At 43.7% G+C, this 17,078-nt stretch overlaps 1 protein-coding gene across 1 annotated transcript in view; it reads left to right on the top strand.

Annotated features, from left to right (window-relative positions):
• LOC125453994 (probable E3 ubiquitin-protein ligase HERC4) overlaps nucleotides 1-17,078 on the top strand; it is an 83,870-nt gene that overhangs the window by 30,217 nt on the left and 36,575 nt on the right. The window contains exons 6-13 of the mRNA XM_059650971.1: nucleotides 3,355-3,485; nucleotides 5,822-5,979; nucleotides 7,673-8,011; nucleotides 8,633-8,709; nucleotides 11,280-11,404; nucleotides 13,172-13,231; nucleotides 15,621-15,726; nucleotides 16,715-16,907. Coding sequence (XP_059506954.1) covers nucleotides 3,355-3,485; nucleotides 5,822-5,979; nucleotides 7,673-8,011; nucleotides 8,633-8,709; nucleotides 11,280-11,404; nucleotides 13,172-13,231; nucleotides 15,621-15,726; nucleotides 16,715-16,907 — 1,189 coding nt within the window. The remainder of the gene's footprint in view (nucleotides 1-3,354; nucleotides 3,486-5,821; nucleotides 5,980-7,672; nucleotides 8,012-8,632; nucleotides 8,710-11,279; nucleotides 11,405-13,171; nucleotides 13,232-15,620; nucleotides 15,727-16,714; nucleotides 16,908-17,078) is intronic.

Raw genomic sequence — 17,078 nt, 5'->3', positions numbered from 1 at the left:
TTTCTAGGTGTAATTTATCGAACAAAACTGTTCTCATCTGATGGTCGACGGTGTTAATGCTCTGTCCTTATAAGACACTTGTGCGTAACCTTGGGGGTTTGTAAATTGAGGTTACGTCAGTGTTCTCATTTATGTGAATAGACCAGGGCACACTGCTTTGTGATGCATTCATCAACAACATCAAAATTTCAGGTCCACGTAAAAATGTTTGCCACGGGACAGCGAATAATTAGTTAGAATGAGGGGGTCATCCTGTGTGAAAGTCTGTCTGACCTTGTTAAATTCCTGACATAACAAACAGCAAACTGAATGAATCCTTTGACACAGTCTGCTCTGGGAAAACTTTGGCATCCACTTTTCGAGGAATTTATTTTTCTTTACTGTCTCATGGAGTGTAAGCAATGCTGTTCAAGGCAGCATTTGTCACCCGTCCCTAATTTCCCTCAAACTGAGCGACTTGTAAGGTTCTTTCAGAGGTCAGTGACTCTCGGGTCTCGTGTTGGTCTGACCAGGTAAAGGCAGCGAGTTTCCTTCCCTGAAGGACATGTGAGAACTAGGGTGGTGACAACGAGCAAGATGGGGCATAGCTTTAAATTGAGGGGTGAAAGATATAGGACAGATGTCAGAGGTAGTTTCTTTACTGAGAGAGTAGTAAGGGAATGGAACGCTTTGCCTGCAATGGTAGTAGATTCGCCAACTTTAGGTACATTTAAGTCATCATTGGACAAGCATATGGACGTACATGGAATAGCGTAGGTTAGATGGGCTTGAGATCGGTATGACAGGTCGGCAAAACATCGAGGGCCGAAGAGTCTGTACTGTGCTGTAATGTTCTATGTTCTATGTTCTACGAACCAGATGGGGTCTTTATGACTATTGATGATAGTTTCATGGCCACCAACACTGAGACAAGCATTCATCTCAACATTTATTTAAATGCCAAGAAATCATAGAATCCCAACACACAGAAAGAGTCCATTCAGCCTACTTTGCCTGTGCTACCTCTTTGAAAAAGTTACCTAATTAATCGCACAACCCCATGCTTGCTCCATATCCCTGCAACTGTATTTCTCCTTCAAGTATTTTTCCAACTGCCCTTTTAAAAGAAGTTTGCATCGAATCTTTTTACTAATACATTGCAGATTATGACAGCTCACCGTGTGAACCAATAAAATGCTCCTCATCTCTCACCCTGGTTATTTTGCCAATTATTTTAATTCTATTTCTTTTGGTTACTAACTTGCTTACTGGTGGAAGGAATTTTTATTTATTCTTAAGCCAGAGACTGCACACTTATTTTCAAAAAGTTAATTACCTCACTGACTTTAACCCTTACAACTAAGCAATACTCAGCTGACTGAAGCAGAAAAATGTGGAGTCACTAAGATAACTAATTCCTTGTTAATGAATCTGAAGTTGCAGGCTATATAAATTCAGGAGTTACTATATGGGGAAGATGCAATTAGTGCTGTTGTAATGAACAATACTGAACAGTTTTATTTCATAAGATTCGGATTTACATCTCATTGCATCTTAATGCATTTCGTGTGCTGTTGGTTACTTGTGGTGCAGAGGCTGTGTTAGTCATATACATATAGCCATTTATCTTTGACCACAAGAAACATGTTTAAAGTGATAGCTCTTTGTGTGTCGCAATATGTGAGTTCTTTGACAAAATATTTTGTAGCTAACTTATACCTTTTTCTCTTGCACCAATTTAAATATTGTGCTCCCCTTGTGTGTTGTAGCTTTATGTTTAATGGGAAGTGATGATTATTGATGAAATTAGTGAATTATTTAAATTCTGTTTCTGTCAGCCCAAGTGGCCCAAAAACACAACAGGTAATTTTACTGTGATAACAAAGTGTGGAGCTGGATGAACACAGCAGGCCAAGCAGCATCTCAGGAGCACAAAAGCTGACGTTTCGGGCCTAGACCCAGCTCTGATGAAAGCTCTAGGCCCGAAACGTCAGTTTTTGTGCTCCTGAGATGCTGCTTGGCCTGCTGTGTTCATCCAGCTACACACTTTGTTATCTTGGATTCTCCAGCATCTGCAGTTCCCATCATCTCTGAGGTTATTTTACTACCTGACTGCATCGTCTCAGAAAGGAGTTAGTGAAAATCAAAAAGAAGCCCCTGAAAACCAAAACGTTGCTCCCGAAAAGTCAAAACTTAGCCTCAAGAAAATCTCATGTAGAGTCCTTGAAAAATGTATTTTGGTGTCTGGAAGCAGGAAGGCGACCTGGCGAAGACTGAGTTCAGGGGTAACATAGAACATAGAGCAGTACAGGCCCTTCGGCCCTCGATGTTGCGCCGACCTGTGAAACCAATCTGAAGCCCATCTAACCTACACTATTCCATTATCATCCAGATGTTTATCCAATGACCATTTAAATGCCCTTAAAGTTGGTGATTCTACTGCTGTTGCAGGCAGGGCATTCCATACCCTTACTACTCTCTGAGTAAAGAACCTACAGCTGACATCTGTCCTATATCTATCACCCCTCAATTTAAAGCTATGTCCCCTCATGCTAGCCATCAGCATCTGAGGAAAAAGGCTCTCACTGTCCACCCTATCTTATCCTCATAAAGTAGCAGGGAATTCTGTACTGGGAAAGGAATGATTGTTTTGGAGTCACGGGTTTGTATTCCCTCCCTATGGCCCGCTCTTTATTTCTCAGAACCTTTAGTGGGGCTTCAAGTCTGCACATCGGCTATTAGACCTGTCCTCACCTCCTGTCCTGTCACCTTAGGTGCCAGTGAAATTCATATGCAAATTGCGATTGATTAATGCTCCTGTAAGATTGCTTGGGTAGGTTTCCCCATCAAAGGTGCTATAGAAATAGATGTAATTCCATTGGAGTAAGCTCAGAGAAGATTCAGTAAATTCATTTCCATGTATAAATGATCTGTCTTATACAGAGAGCAATTGGGCAGTTAAGACCTATATTCTCTTAGAATTTAGAAGGATGAGAGGAGAACTAAGTGAGGATTACAAGATGCTAAGGGGAATTAATAAAAGTAAGGTAGAGAGGATGTTTCCTCATGTTGAAGGGGCAGCAGATTTAAAACTGAGATGTGGAGAAATACTTCTCTCAAAGAGTCATGAATCTGTGGAATCCACTCCCCCAGCTTGTAGTGGGTGCTTAGACATTGCTTTAAGGAGGAGATAGACAGATTTTTAACTAGTAACGAGTTGAAGGGTTGTGGGGAATGGGCAGGAAAGTGGAGTTGAGGCCAACATGAGATCAGCCACACTAGTGTCAAATAGTGGGGCAGACTCGAGGGGCCGAATGGCATCCTCCTGCTCCTATGTTCTTACATTATAAATGTGAGCCGTTGTCTCTCTTCTAGGATGGGTCTGTTTTTACCTGCGGGGCTGGGAGTTACGGACAGCTCGGACACAGCACAAGATGTGACGAGATCAAACCGCGTCTGGTTACTGAGCTACTCAGCAGTGAAGTCTCTCAGATTGCATGTGGGAGGTAAATTAATGAAACTTTCAATAAAACAATTGTGGAACGATGACAATCGTGTCCATGGTACTGGTGGGGGAAAGAACCTTGCTGATAACTAACCTCTGAGTTCCAGAAGCAGAAAATTAAGCCCAAAACATGCCAGAAATGGGCACAATTTCTCTGATGTGGAGGTGCTGGTGTTGGACTGGGGTGGACAAGATCAGAAATCAAACGACGCCAGATTATAGTCCAATGGATTTATTTGAAATCACAAGCTTTCGGAGCAGTGTTGAACTATAACCTGGTGTTGCTTGACTTCTGACAATTTTTCTGACTTGAGCTTCTGCTTGGAGTTCCAATCCTGACATTTTTACATTCCCCTGAATATATACATTCCTGCAATTCGGACAAAGAAAGGATAAATCCCTGGGATCAATTAGAGAGTGAAACAAAATTGATCCTGTCGTAGATGTTTGGTGAAGAAGCCAATAAAAACATTAAATAAAGGTGTTTCCTCTGAATAAAATGTGTAGTTAAAATGCTCTTTTTCTTCACTTTTCCTGCCTCTCCAAAGCTTTTTACCACATGTTCCACCTTTACAGCTTTAGAAGCCAAACATGGCATTTTACTAATCTTAAATTATCAAATTAACTTTAACAGCAGCCAGTGACTTCACTCTGGGTACGGTGTAAGTTGATTTAAGAATTTTCCTTATGTCTGCAAATGTTTACTTCCTTGTGTCCATCCATACTCAGAGAGTTGAGCTGCTTACTTTCTTTGTGCAAGTGTTTTAGGAGCAGCTAGTTGTGATATGCCGAAAAACAACCAGGCAAAACTTGACAACTCTCTCCGAACATCTATCAGCAGAGATTTGCCGAAATTTTTCAATCCAAAGCAGGTCCAGCTATGCGGCTGGTGTCGTGTGTTGAAAATTCCAATGTGCATTTTTCCAATTGAGGCTGCCATGAACATGTACCAGTATAGAACATAGAACGGTACAGCACAGGAGCAGGCCCTTCGGCCCACGATGTTGTGCCGATCATGACACCAAACGAAACTAATCCCTTCTGCCTGCCCTTGGTCCATATCCCTCCATTCCTTGCATATCCATGTGCTTATATAAAATTTCCTTAAATACCCCCATCGTATCTGCTTCCACCACTACCTTGGCAGTGAGTTCCACACTTCTATCACTCTCTGCACAAAAAACATTGCTCCTCACATCTCCTTTGAACTTACTCCCCCTGACCTTAAATGCACGCCCCCTAGTATTAGACATTTAGAGTCAATGAGGAAGGTATAGTAAAGCATCTATGTTGAACAGATCAGCAAAGTACTGGCAGAACAACATACTGTTTAGGACCAAACACAGGAGATGGAAGCAATTCTGTAGGGGGAAGAGGTGATCACTTTGTGTGGGTCCTTTTCGGTGGATCGGGTCATTTCTGTAGGGGGGTCTTGCTTTAATGAAAGTAAATTTTGAATCCAGGCAAAAGTGTGGCAATCTAAGATGTAATTCACCAAAGCATAAAATGAAAAGGTTTTTTTCACGCTGATTCAATACTTACATTATGTGGTTTGATGTCCTTTTTCTTGTGCAAATGTTTTGCAATTAAAGGCTGTATTTAAATGTAAGATTAGGACAGGTGATCAACAATTGGAGGAAAAAGATAACTGAGCTGAAAGAGAGTGAAGGAGAGAAAAATGAAAATGTTTAAGTAGGAAATTGCAGACCTTGCTGAGGCCACACCATGAATGGAGGAGGGAAGGCAACTGAGGACAGACTAGAGTCTGAAAGTCGAGTGCAGATATCCCAGGGAGAAGTCAGGAAATTCACTGTCACACATCTGGAATCATGAGCAATTTAAAACCATAGACAGGATTGAACGGTGAAAAACATGGAATTCATTTATACCAGTTACATGCTTTATATTGCACTAAAATATTATAAAATGTTATCAAATCAGTGACCAAGGTTTAAAGTTTGTTCCAACAAGGTGAAAATAAGTAGCATAACAATAATTCCAAATTTCTTGCAACTCCACAAAGAATTGCTCACTGTTGATTTACGACTATTGTTGATGGATAAGCAGTGTCTATCTTTCAGTCCGAGCTGCCCATTAAACATTGTCGTGAATCAATCGAACAGGGACCAACTGTGTTGTTCAGCCTCTATATATGCAGCTGTTAAGGGCAGTCATAAGTTCACAGTGGATTCACAGAGGTAGTTTTATTGCAAGTTTCTGATGAGGAGTCAGCGGGCTCGAAACCTTAACTCTGCTTCCTGCCCGCAGATGCTGCCAGACCTGCTGAGTTTCTCCAGCAATTTCTATTTTAGTTTCATGGTGCATTTTCTTTCATAGCTATCACACGTTGGTCTTAGTAGCGACATCTGGCAAAATCTACTATTATGGTGGTATCGAGAACAGACAAACAGGAAATGACAGACACAGCCATCGGATGGTGCCCAGTCCTATTACATTCTTAATCAGTATACCTCACAGCGCAGAACGGATTCACGGTAAGAAAGAACCTTTTAATTGTTGATAGTTAATCTGGAAGACGTGTGGATTTAGTTGCAGTCACTGGGACCTCTTTTCCCCACCGCCCTCACAATGGTTGATGAACCATGAGAGCTTCACATTGTGTCAATGGGAGGGGTGCTCAGGCAACTGACCAATGACATCTGGTGTCTCATTTGAGGGACGATCCTGGAAGGTGGAAAGCCCACCTCCTAAAGCTGCTGGCCAATTAGAGGCAGGCCAGCAGTTAGTATTATGGAGAGCGCTGATGCTAGTGATGGCAGGTTCTCTGTAAAGTTCTGACACTCACCAGATCACCAGAAAGCAGTTTGGAATTAGGAAGAGGGATGGAGAAGTGGGGTGGGTAGGAGGAAGGGTGGAATATTGGTCCCTTTCCAACCCTAAATCAAAGACAGACACTTTTCTCGATTCTGGGATTCTGATGAGGGTACTCCTATCTGTTTCACCTGCTCCTGCCCCACCACATCTACACTTCTACCCATGATATCATCTTACCCTGGGGGTTTGGGGGTGAGGTCCACTAAATTTAGGTCACAGTCTTCTCAACTGCTGGGAGATGAATCATTGCATTTGAAAACAGCATCTTCAAATCCTATTTCCAAACCCACGTCTTGGAATTCCCTCCCCAAGGGCGCTGTGGGTGCCTGCAGAGAACATGTTCCACAAAGGTTCAAGAAGGCAGAAATAGCAGGAACTGCAGATGCTGGAGAACCTGAGATAACAGGGTGTAGAACTGGATGAATACAGCAGGCCAAGCAGCATCAGAGGAGCAGGAAGGCTGATGTTTCGGGCCTAGACCCTTCTTCTGAAAATAATTTTCTGAAGAAGGGCCTGGGCCTGAAACGTCAGCCTTCCTGTTCCTCTGATGCTGCTTGGCCTGCTGTGTTCATCCAGCTCCACACCTTGTTCTCTCAGGTTCAAGAAGGCAGCTCACCACCACCTTCTCAAGGGGCAATCAGAGTCCGGCAATAACTGCTCGTGGATCCAGGGACACATACATCCCATGAGTAAACTTTTAAAAACCAACTTAAAGAGATGATCTCATTGTGATCATATTAACATTAGTGAGAGGTGCTGTGCATCAATTGGTGGCCATCTTTCCTCATTTACCAGAATGACTATATTCAAAAAAATGTCCTTTGTTGATTATTTCAGGATATCTAACAGCGTTTTAGATTAGATTAGATTCCCTACGGTGTAGAAACAGGCCCTTTGGCCCAACAAGTCCACACCGCCCCTTGGTATACCCCACCCAGACCCATTCCACCTATAACCCACACACCCCTGAACACTATGGGCAGTTTATCATGGCCAATCCACATAGCTGGTACATTTTTAGACTGTAGGAGGAATCTGGAGCACCCAGAGGAAACCCATGCAGACACGGGGAGAACGTGCAAACTCCGCACAGACAGTCACCCAAGGCTGGAATCGAGCCCGGGTTCCTGGTGCTGTGAGGCTGCAGTGCTAATCACTGAGCCACCGTGCCGCCCCAGCATTGACTGTCAGCTCTATACTTTCGGTGCCAAATGGCATCCAAAACAAATAGGGCCTTCTTAAGCAAGGCAGTTTCCAGGGAACCTTCCACAAAAGTGTTTTGAACTACCTTTGGAACCCGCTGGTAATGGTGGTTCTTTTCTACAAAGTCTAATCGATTTCTATTCTTTTCAGTGACAATGAGTCAATCTGCTCCGGAATTCACCCCCGCACACACCGGGAGGATGACAAGAGCAGCTGCAGCCAGAGCCAACAGGCACAAACGGACAATTATCACACCATGCTTAGTCCGTGCCACCGGCACACCAGCCAACCAGCTGAGGATCAATGGCAAAGAGCGAACGACACCAAAGTTAACCACACGACCGCTTCCCAGTGGAACCAGGGCTGAGCACGAAACCAAAGCAAACAGGAAACGTCAGCACGGCAGCCAACTCCGAAAGGCCCAGGTTCCATCGAGACAAGAGCTGGCAAATTCATCAGAAGCCATTGATACAAACTCCAGTATTCAAGGTACTGAGTCCTGTACACAGGCTTTCAGTAAATCCAATTGTCCAGGGCACTGGGCTTCAGTATATATGACCAATGCTAATTTCATGTTAACCAGCTATCTCAGCAACACAGCCAATGTAATGGTAGGATGGGTTACTTGGGTAGTCTATGGACAGGGATGGGTACAGCTCCAACATTGTTTCTATTACAAGCCTGACCAGGAATCCTTCCCACTCTCATGGCTCACCGTTGACATGTTTTAGCACGATTTATAAGTTGATAATTGATGTGTGTGGGCTACATTATGAATGCACCTTCCTCGATCATCAAATCCTGAGAGCAGGACTCGAACCTGGAGGGTCCAGCTCAGAGGCAAAGACAGACCTCACTGCACCCCAGTCCGGTACGCCCAGGATAATTCCAATGGACAGATCGGTGGCAGTGGTTAGGTTACAGTTTTCAAGGTATCAAGGGGAACTGAGTTGGTAGAAAGAGAGGAAGTATTTTCACTGGCTGTTGAGTATCCTGTATTACAACAGTGACTAGACATCAAAAGATCCTTCTTTGGCTGCAGTGTTCCTTGGGTATGCTAAGGAGGTCATGAAAGGTGCTATATAAATGCAAGATTTCTTTAATTTACAGATTGTATAATGCAGCCAACAGTCAAAAGGATCTTTGCAGGAGCTAACCAAGGATTTGCATTGTGCAGTGTTGAAGTGGTAAGAAATTCATCATATTGCAACACCTTTACTGTTGTATTGTAATATAGGGAAGTTCCCTATGTAGCCTGCAGCCAGTTTCGCAGCACAGCTTCTTTGGTGATCAGTTAGCTCCAATGGCTGGTTGGTGATGCAGAGTGATACCGGCACTGAGTGTTCAAATCCCTCACTGTCTGAGGTTACCATGAAGATCCCATCATCTCATGACTCACCACTAGCCACCTGTCTATAGGAAGAGAGTGGGACTATGGTAGCTTTACATTTTACAGTTCCTTCCATCAGAATTCAACAGCAGCACCTTACATCTGTATAGCACCTTTAATGTAACGCAACATGTCATTTCACATTAGTATTATGTAACAAAGTATGACGCTGAGCTCAGAAGGTACTAGGTCAGACAAACAAAGAGGAAAGAAAGGAAGGGACGGGTGGAATTCCAGAATTTGGAGCCTGGGCCAATGTTTGAGTAACGTTCATTGAGTTGGACAAAGAGTGGACAATTCAAGGATCTGGATATCGTTGAGGGTTTTAGGTTTGGAGGTGATTACAGGAATAGTGAGAGTTGAGGGATTTGAAAATAAACAAGACACTGTTTGGTGGAGGAGCCAGTGAACTCAGGGAGCTGTGCATAGGACTTCCACCAATCCAGATCAGGGTAGCACAGTTTTGAACACCCTCAGGTTCAAAGAAAGCAGAGCAGCTTGTTACCACAAAGCCAAAGTGTTGAGCAAATGATCCCAACTCCCACAGCCGCGCAGCTGAATGAATATCATTGTGATCAGTGGGTAAACATGAGCAATATCTGAGCTGCCAACATGGAGCCTTGCTCACCAAAGGCTCCAGTTGGAAAGAATTGCTAGTCATGCCAACAATTTATTAATAATAATTAGAATTGCTAGAAGTCATAGGTGGGAGAGTCACAGATGTTTTGTGTGTGTGTGTGCATGCGTGCATGCCTGTGTTTGCAATTTATTGTGCATAAAATCTAGAAACAAGCCATCTTGTTAAAACTGCAAACATATACATCTCCCTAGAGGAGTGTTTTGGTACAAGAAAACAAGAAAACAAAGAACTGGGAATCCTGGGGATCTGAAAACAAAAACAGAAATTGCTGGTAGTATCTGTGGAGAGCCATATGAGGAAGAGTCACTGGACTTGAAACATTAATTCCACTTTCACTCCTCAGATGTTGCCAGACTTGCTGAGCTTTTCCAGCAATTTCTGTTAATGTTTTGGTACAAACTGAGCCATCTTACATATCACGACGTTTTCAGAATCTAACAGCTTTTTTACATTTGACCCGGAAATGATTTTGTTCAATTTGTGCATTGCCTTTAACCTCTTGTATGTGGTGATGCTTATTAGCTTCCCAAAGAGACTACCAGCAGCACCTCAACCTAACAATGACAAGTTGTATTTATGCACTGCCTTGATACAGTAAAATGTCTCAATGGTTTTTACATAAGCTATTGCCAAATTAAATTTGACACAACATCACATAGGTCTGGTGAACAGACTCTGAGACACCAGGCGTGGGTTTTAAGGAGCCTCTTAAATGATGAGAGGACAAGATGCAGAGTGGCGTTGGGACGGGATTTCAGAACTTCAGGGCTGGCCCACTGCGCCTGAGCTAGCACCCTGATGGAGGAATTCATCTTCATGCCTGCCTTCTCTCCACTCATTCTTCCTTCTCAGCTAATATGGGCACCCAGTTTTGTTAGGCTTCATTATTTTTAAGCCAATCGTATTGTTTTATGTCCATCATTCTCCTGAAGCAACCATACTTCAGCATGGGAAAGAAACAGGGGAACAATGGAGAGGTAGTTTGGGCGAATTAGAGTCAAATCAAATACAGAGGAGGGCAAAAACAAACTTGGATAAAGAGAGAAGGATTAAAGTAATGAAATAATTCCACAAAGGCTGGTATCCTGTCGCCTAGTCACCCTTTATTTACAAGTTTACAGTTTTTGACACTGATCCAGCTTCCTCAGAGCCAGCTCCTAGAGTGAACAGAACCTCTGACACTTCTGTTAATATCTGTCAGCCAGGGCTCCCCGACTGGACATGGTTAATAGCCCCAATAAGGGTCCTGATATTCTATTAGGTCCACCTGGCTTACCTCGTTACAATCAGTACATTTATCATCCATAGGAATGAAACTCTATAGTTTGAATTGTTCCCCTAATGAGCTGAAGAGGTTGACTGGAATTCTAAAAACATAAATCTCATAATTTTGAAGATTCCTTACACTGTTAAGACTCAACCTAACTTCCTGCAGTGAGTTCAACAGGTAAGTAATTTGAAAATGTAGCAGGCATTTGAAAATCACAGAGTGGTTGATGGTGAACTGCTAGATTTATGTGGTTACAGCAGAAGGATTCAAATTGTCCAGCTACTTGTGACCTATCACAATTCAAAGAGAAACTCTTCCTCAATACAAGTTAGCAGGCCATTTATGCATTAATAATAATAAGTACCTTTAACATATTTGACAACAAGTTCAATGTCAGTGTCTCAGGTCAGTGATTTGTCCAGTAAAATACAACCCTTCATCTATTCTTGCATTGTAGGATTCAGTTTCTCCTGAAGATGAATGTCCATTCCTCACTATGAAGAGAATTGCTACCGTTGAAGATTCTCTTCTCGAAAAATGGAGCGCAGCAGATGATGAGGAACTGTGGGAAAACACAAAGAAGTTAATATGTGTTTCTTTATCAATGTTCACATCAACTTTCACTGTTTTCAATGATATTTGGCAAAATGTTGAATAGAAAAATCAATACAAAATTATTAATGCAGAAGTATTAACAAAGTGCCAATTAATGACCATGGCTAACAAGAGAGAATCTAACCATTGTGCCATGGACATTCAACAGTGTTACCATCATTAAACCCTCACTATCCCACATCCTGTGGGTTAATATTGACCAGAAACTAAACTGGACTAAGCTATATAAATAGTGTAGCTACAAGAGCATGTCAGAGGCTCAGAATTCAGTGAATAACTCACTTCCTAACTCCCCAAAGTCCGCCCATCATGTAAAAGTCGCAAGTCAAGGGTGGGATGGAAAACTGTCCACTTGGCTGGATGAGTGCAATCTCGGCAACACTTGATCACTTGGAAGGCTCAACACCATCTAGATAAAGCAAACCATTTGCTTGGCATCCCATTCACCAACTCCTGCAGCGATAATGGGAACTGCAGATGCTGGAGAATCCAAGATAACAAAGTGTGGGGCTGGATGAATACAGCAGGCCAAGCAGCATCTCAGAAGCACAAAAGCTGATGTTTCGGGCCTAGACACTTCATCAGAAAAGGGGGATGGGGAGATGATTCTGAAATAAATAGGGAGAGGGGGGAGGTGGACCAAAGATGGATAGAGGAGAAGATAGGTAGAGAGGAGAGTATAGGTGGGGAAGTAGGGAGGGGGTAGGTCAGTCCGGGGAGGACGGACAGGTCAAGGGGGCAGGATGAGGGTAGTAGGTAGGAAATGGAGGTGCGGCTTGAGGTGGGAGGAGTGGATAGGTGAGAGGAAGAACAGGTTAGGGAGGCGGGGATGAGCTGGGCTGGTTTTGGGATGCGGTGGGAGAAGGGGAGATTTTGAAGCTGGTGAAGTCCACATTGATACCATTGGGCTGCAAGGTTCCCAAGCGGAATATGAGTTGTTGTTCCTGCAACCTTCGGGTGGCATCATTGTGGCACTGCAGGAGGCCCAGGATGGACATGTCTTCTAAGGAATGGGAGGGGGAGTTAAAATGGTTCACGACTGGGAGGTGCATTTGTTTATTGCAAACCGAGCGTAGGTGTTCTGTAAAGCAGTCCCCAAGCCTCTGCTTGGTTTCCCCAATGTAGAGGAAGCCACACCATGTACAGCGGATGCAGTATACTACATTGGCAGATGTGCAGGTGAACATCTGCTTGATGTGGAAAGTCATCTTGGAGCCTGGGATGAGGGTGAGGGAGGAGGTGTGGGGGCAGGTGTAGCACTTCCTGCGGTTCTGCTTTGCAGAACACCTACACTTTTGTGCTCCTATGATGCTGCTTGACCTGCTGTGTTCATCCAGCTCCACACTTTGTTATCACCAACTCCTGCAGGTTGCTCTCCAAGCCGCCCACCATCCTGACTTGGAAATATATTCCCATTCCTTCACTGTCACTGGGTCAAAATCCTGGAATTCCCTCCCTAAGGGGGCATTGTGGTCTATCGACAGCAGGTGGACTGCAGCGGTTCAAGAAGGCAGCTCAGCCCCACCTTCTCGAAGGGGCAACCAGGCACAGGCAATAAATGCTGGGCCCAGCCAGAGACACCAATATCTATGAGAAATTTTAAAAAGCGAATTATCGAAGATTAAATTGCCCTTTTTAATATTTGTATTTCAAGTTTACCACTTTGAGTTTGAAGAGTAAATGTTAAAGCAATCTTAAGATATTCTTTAAAAAATGATGTTTACTTTTTGACAGGGAAATTGATCTTATCTTTTCTTCTGTTGCATCCCTGAATGGAAGTTTTCTGGAAACAAGGCAAGTTTAGATAAGTCAGACTGTCGGGGCTGGGGATGACAGTTTAGGGTGGGAGGTGGTGTGAGGTCTGTGGTGCAGACAGTGAGAACAATCAGATAAATTCTGTGAATTTGCCATTGTGGAGCCACGGAGTGAGAGTCAGTGATAGGAATACAATAATGCTGTTGTTTCTTCAAACTGTCCTCCACTTAAACCATTATGTTCGATGCTGGGCAAGTACAAGTAGATTCAATTGAAGCACTCGAGAGGGCATTGGATGGATTTTAGGACACTAATACAGAGAAAAGACAGGAGATTGGCACTAGATAAAATAGCCAATACATGCCCAATGAGCTGAGTGGTCTCTTTCACCTTAATAGAACATAGAACAGTACAGCACAGAACAGGCCCTTCAGCCCACAATGTTGTGCCAACCATTGATCCTCATGTATGTGCCCTCAAATTTCTGTGACCATATGCATGTCCAGCAGTCTCTTAAATGACCCCAATGACCTTGCGTCCACAACTGCTGCTGGCAAAGCATTCCATGCTCTCACAACTCTCTGTGTAAAGAACCGGCCTCTGACATCCCCTCTATACTTTCCTCCAACCAGCTTAAAACTATGACCCCAATAATTCTGTGATTCTGTAATTAAGGTGATTAAGATGAATTAGAGAGGTGATTGAGTCAATAGAGAGAGGCTGTTTCAGCTGGTGTGGGAGTCCAACAAATTTCCTATTTGATTAAGCCCCCATAGGCCACCTTAAACATTCACGTTTTCCACTGCCAATGCACAGCAGTAACAATGTGTACCTTCTACACAACACATTGCAGTAACTCACCAAGGCTTCTCCAAAGACGTTTTCCAACCCAGTGACCTCTGCCCCCGGAAGGACATGGGCAGCAGACACATGGAAACATCAAGCTATTCCCCATCATCACTTGGAAATATTTTGTGGTTCCTTCACTATCTCTGAAATTTGCTCCCTGACAGCACTGTGAGTTTACTTACACCAGAAGGAAGGTGGCATGTCCTACCTTACCCAGGGCATTTAGGGATGGACAGTAAATGCAGGAGCAGGCAGTGATGCCTATGTCCCAAGAATGAATAAAGTAAGTTCCAGAGCAGAGAAGGTGGGGCCTTAAAATGAGAGCTTGGCAGTTCAGGGATGATGTCAGGAAGGATTTGTTCACTGCGGGGGAGTGGAAATCTAGAACTTTCCTCCAAAAAGATCAAGAGGTCACCTGAACATTCCAAAGCTGGGATTGGTAGGGTTTTGTCAAACAGGGATTTAGAGGATTCCAGATTAAACGCATGTGGAAGGAGTTAAGAAATAGATGAGTTTCGAACTAAATGAATAACAGACAGGCTTGAAGGGCAAAATGGTCTCCTGTTTCTATGTTGCTTATGAATTTACCCTAATTTCTATTTTATTGGTGACGTTAAGCTCAAATCTAATCAGAGGAATTTGTTTGAAATATATTTTTCCAGCCAATGGTTGGGTCCTATTTGAAATGTGATTGGCTCTGAGCCATCTCTGTTGCTAGGAAACATTCAGCTATTGGTTCTCTCAGAACGGGGCGCAATTGGAAACTATGTGTCACCACTGATGTTACTCCCCACACTCTGAGTCTGTGTGACCCCAAATCAGTGACTTCACAGCATCTCAAAGCAGTTTACAGCCAGCCTAGAACTTCCAGTGCAGTCAATTTTGAGCAAAGCAAGATCCCAGAAAATCAAGCAACATCATATTGATAACCTCATCCTTATTTAATCACATCGGTTGTTGGCCCAGGACCCCAGGGAGAATTCCCATGGTCGCAAGGAAACTTCTCTGTCAAATTTTGAGGGCAGAGAGCAGTCTCCTTTTTAATGTTTCACCTAAAAGATGCTCTTCCACAACTATTGCGCTCCCTCACAGTGCAGCACTGGAGGTGTCTACTTGAGGTTTGCACAGAAGTCTCTGGAGTTAAATATTAACCCCAAAGTATCCTCGACTTAATGGCAAGATTGGTACCCAGCAAACCACCATACCATTGAGGTCGCCATGCTGTGCTGTCCATGTGAATTCTGACAATGGCTTCAGAGCGATTGTTATGATCTGTGCTAGTGTTGGGTCAGCAGTGTATTCCATCCACAAGATGCATCGGCTTGCCAAGCTTCGTTTGACAGCACCCATCAAAGCCATGACCTCTACCACCTAGAAGGACAAGGGCAGCAGGTATATGGGAACACCACACCCTGCAAATTCCCCTCCAAACCATTCGCTGCCCTGACTTGGGAATACATCACCATTCCTTCAGTGCCACCGGGTCATAATCCTGGAACATGAGGATTTGCAACATCAACCTAAATATATCTAAATATATGTCATGTGAAATTAACACTTGCTTTTGTTTTTGGAACAGCAACGATGATCATTTCAAAACAGGTCTAGCATCCTCAGGAGTTGACATGTCAGCAGTGAGCGTATGGTTTGAGAAACTGGGGAAAAATCCAAGACTTTTACAAGAGGTAAGGTTGAAGATGACACCTGTCAGGGTTCCAGATTCTATGCTTTGAAAGGAACAATTTTCAAGTCCAAGGGGAATGAGAAATATGGGTGGGAATTGCTTCTAGAGAGCCAACACAGTCACAATGCCGTGAATGGTTGTTCTGTTTGATTCTATAGATCAAACCAGGATTCCTTATGTGATTTTTATGATTAAGTATGTAGTGAATTCTCTCACAGATGTCAAGGCTGTAAGCTCTGGAGGTATAGAATCATAGAATCCCTACAGCATTGAAGCAGGCTATTCAGCCCATTGAGTCCACACCTCGCCTTCCAAAGAGCATCCCACCCAGACCCACCCCTTTACCCCTATAACCCTGCATTTCCCATGGTTAACCCACCCAGCCTGCACAACCCTGGACACTATGGGCAATTTAGCATGGCCAATCTACATAGCCTGCATGTCTTTGGACTGTGGGAGGAAACTGAGGCATCCAGAGGAAACCCACACAGAAACAGGGAAAATGTGCAAACTCCACACAGTTGCCCGAGGGTGGAATTGAACCCGGGTCCCTGGTGCTGTGAGGCAGCAGTGCTAACCACTGAGCCACCGTGCCAACCTAGGCACATTTCTCTCCCCCTTCACCTCCCTCCCCTCATTTTACACAATCCTTAGAACCTATGTCTTTGACCAGATTTTATCCACCTGCCCTAATATTACCTTATGTGTCTCAGTGTCATATTGTGTCTTATGATACTGTTTGCATTAAGGAGGCAAAGGTCACCAGGCACAAGTGGGGCTGAGACCTCACTCAGATCAGCCATGATCTATTGAATGGCACCACAGGTTTGAAGGGCTGAATGTCCTAGTCCTGCTCCTACTTTGTATTTTCATATGTTTGGGCTGTGAAATGCCCAGAGATGTTTTGCTACATCAATGGTGCTATATAAATTCAGATTGCTACTCTTGATGCTATGTTCCTCACATTCCAATGTTTGTTTTCCCAATAGGTAACCAATGCAGTTCAGACAAATTTGATTCCATCGCTCTCCACATCTCCTATTGGTGTGGAAGCTCTGCGGGTTCATCTGGTTTTGCCTGAACTCCTTGATGTTCTGACTGAGCAGAGCAACATTGTGAAGCTTTCAAGTCTTCTGAGCTCAGCCACTGCATCACTTGAGGGAAGCCAACTGGAAATCCTTGGTAAATACTAGAGAAATTGTTCAGTTTCTTCTTTGGGCAGCAGCATTGAGGCCGGCTGAACTTGTGATTTACAGCAGGCCATAGCTAGGAAACAGGGTCTGAGTTCACTTCAGTCAGAACAGGAAGCGAATCCCTTGCAGTCAGCATTATTCTGAACCACATCCTCAGCTA

This window comes from Stegostoma tigrinum, chromosome 1, assembly GCF_030684315.1.
Source record: "Stegostoma tigrinum isolate sSteTig4 chromosome 1, sSteTig4.hap1, whole genome shotgun sequence".
In the NCBI taxonomy this organism is placed as follows: Eukaryota; Metazoa; Chordata; class Chondrichthyes; order Orectolobiformes; family Stegostomatidae; genus Stegostoma; species Stegostoma tigrinum.
Note: the sequence above shows the minus strand (reverse complement) of the source record. Positions and strands in the feature narration are given on the sequence as shown.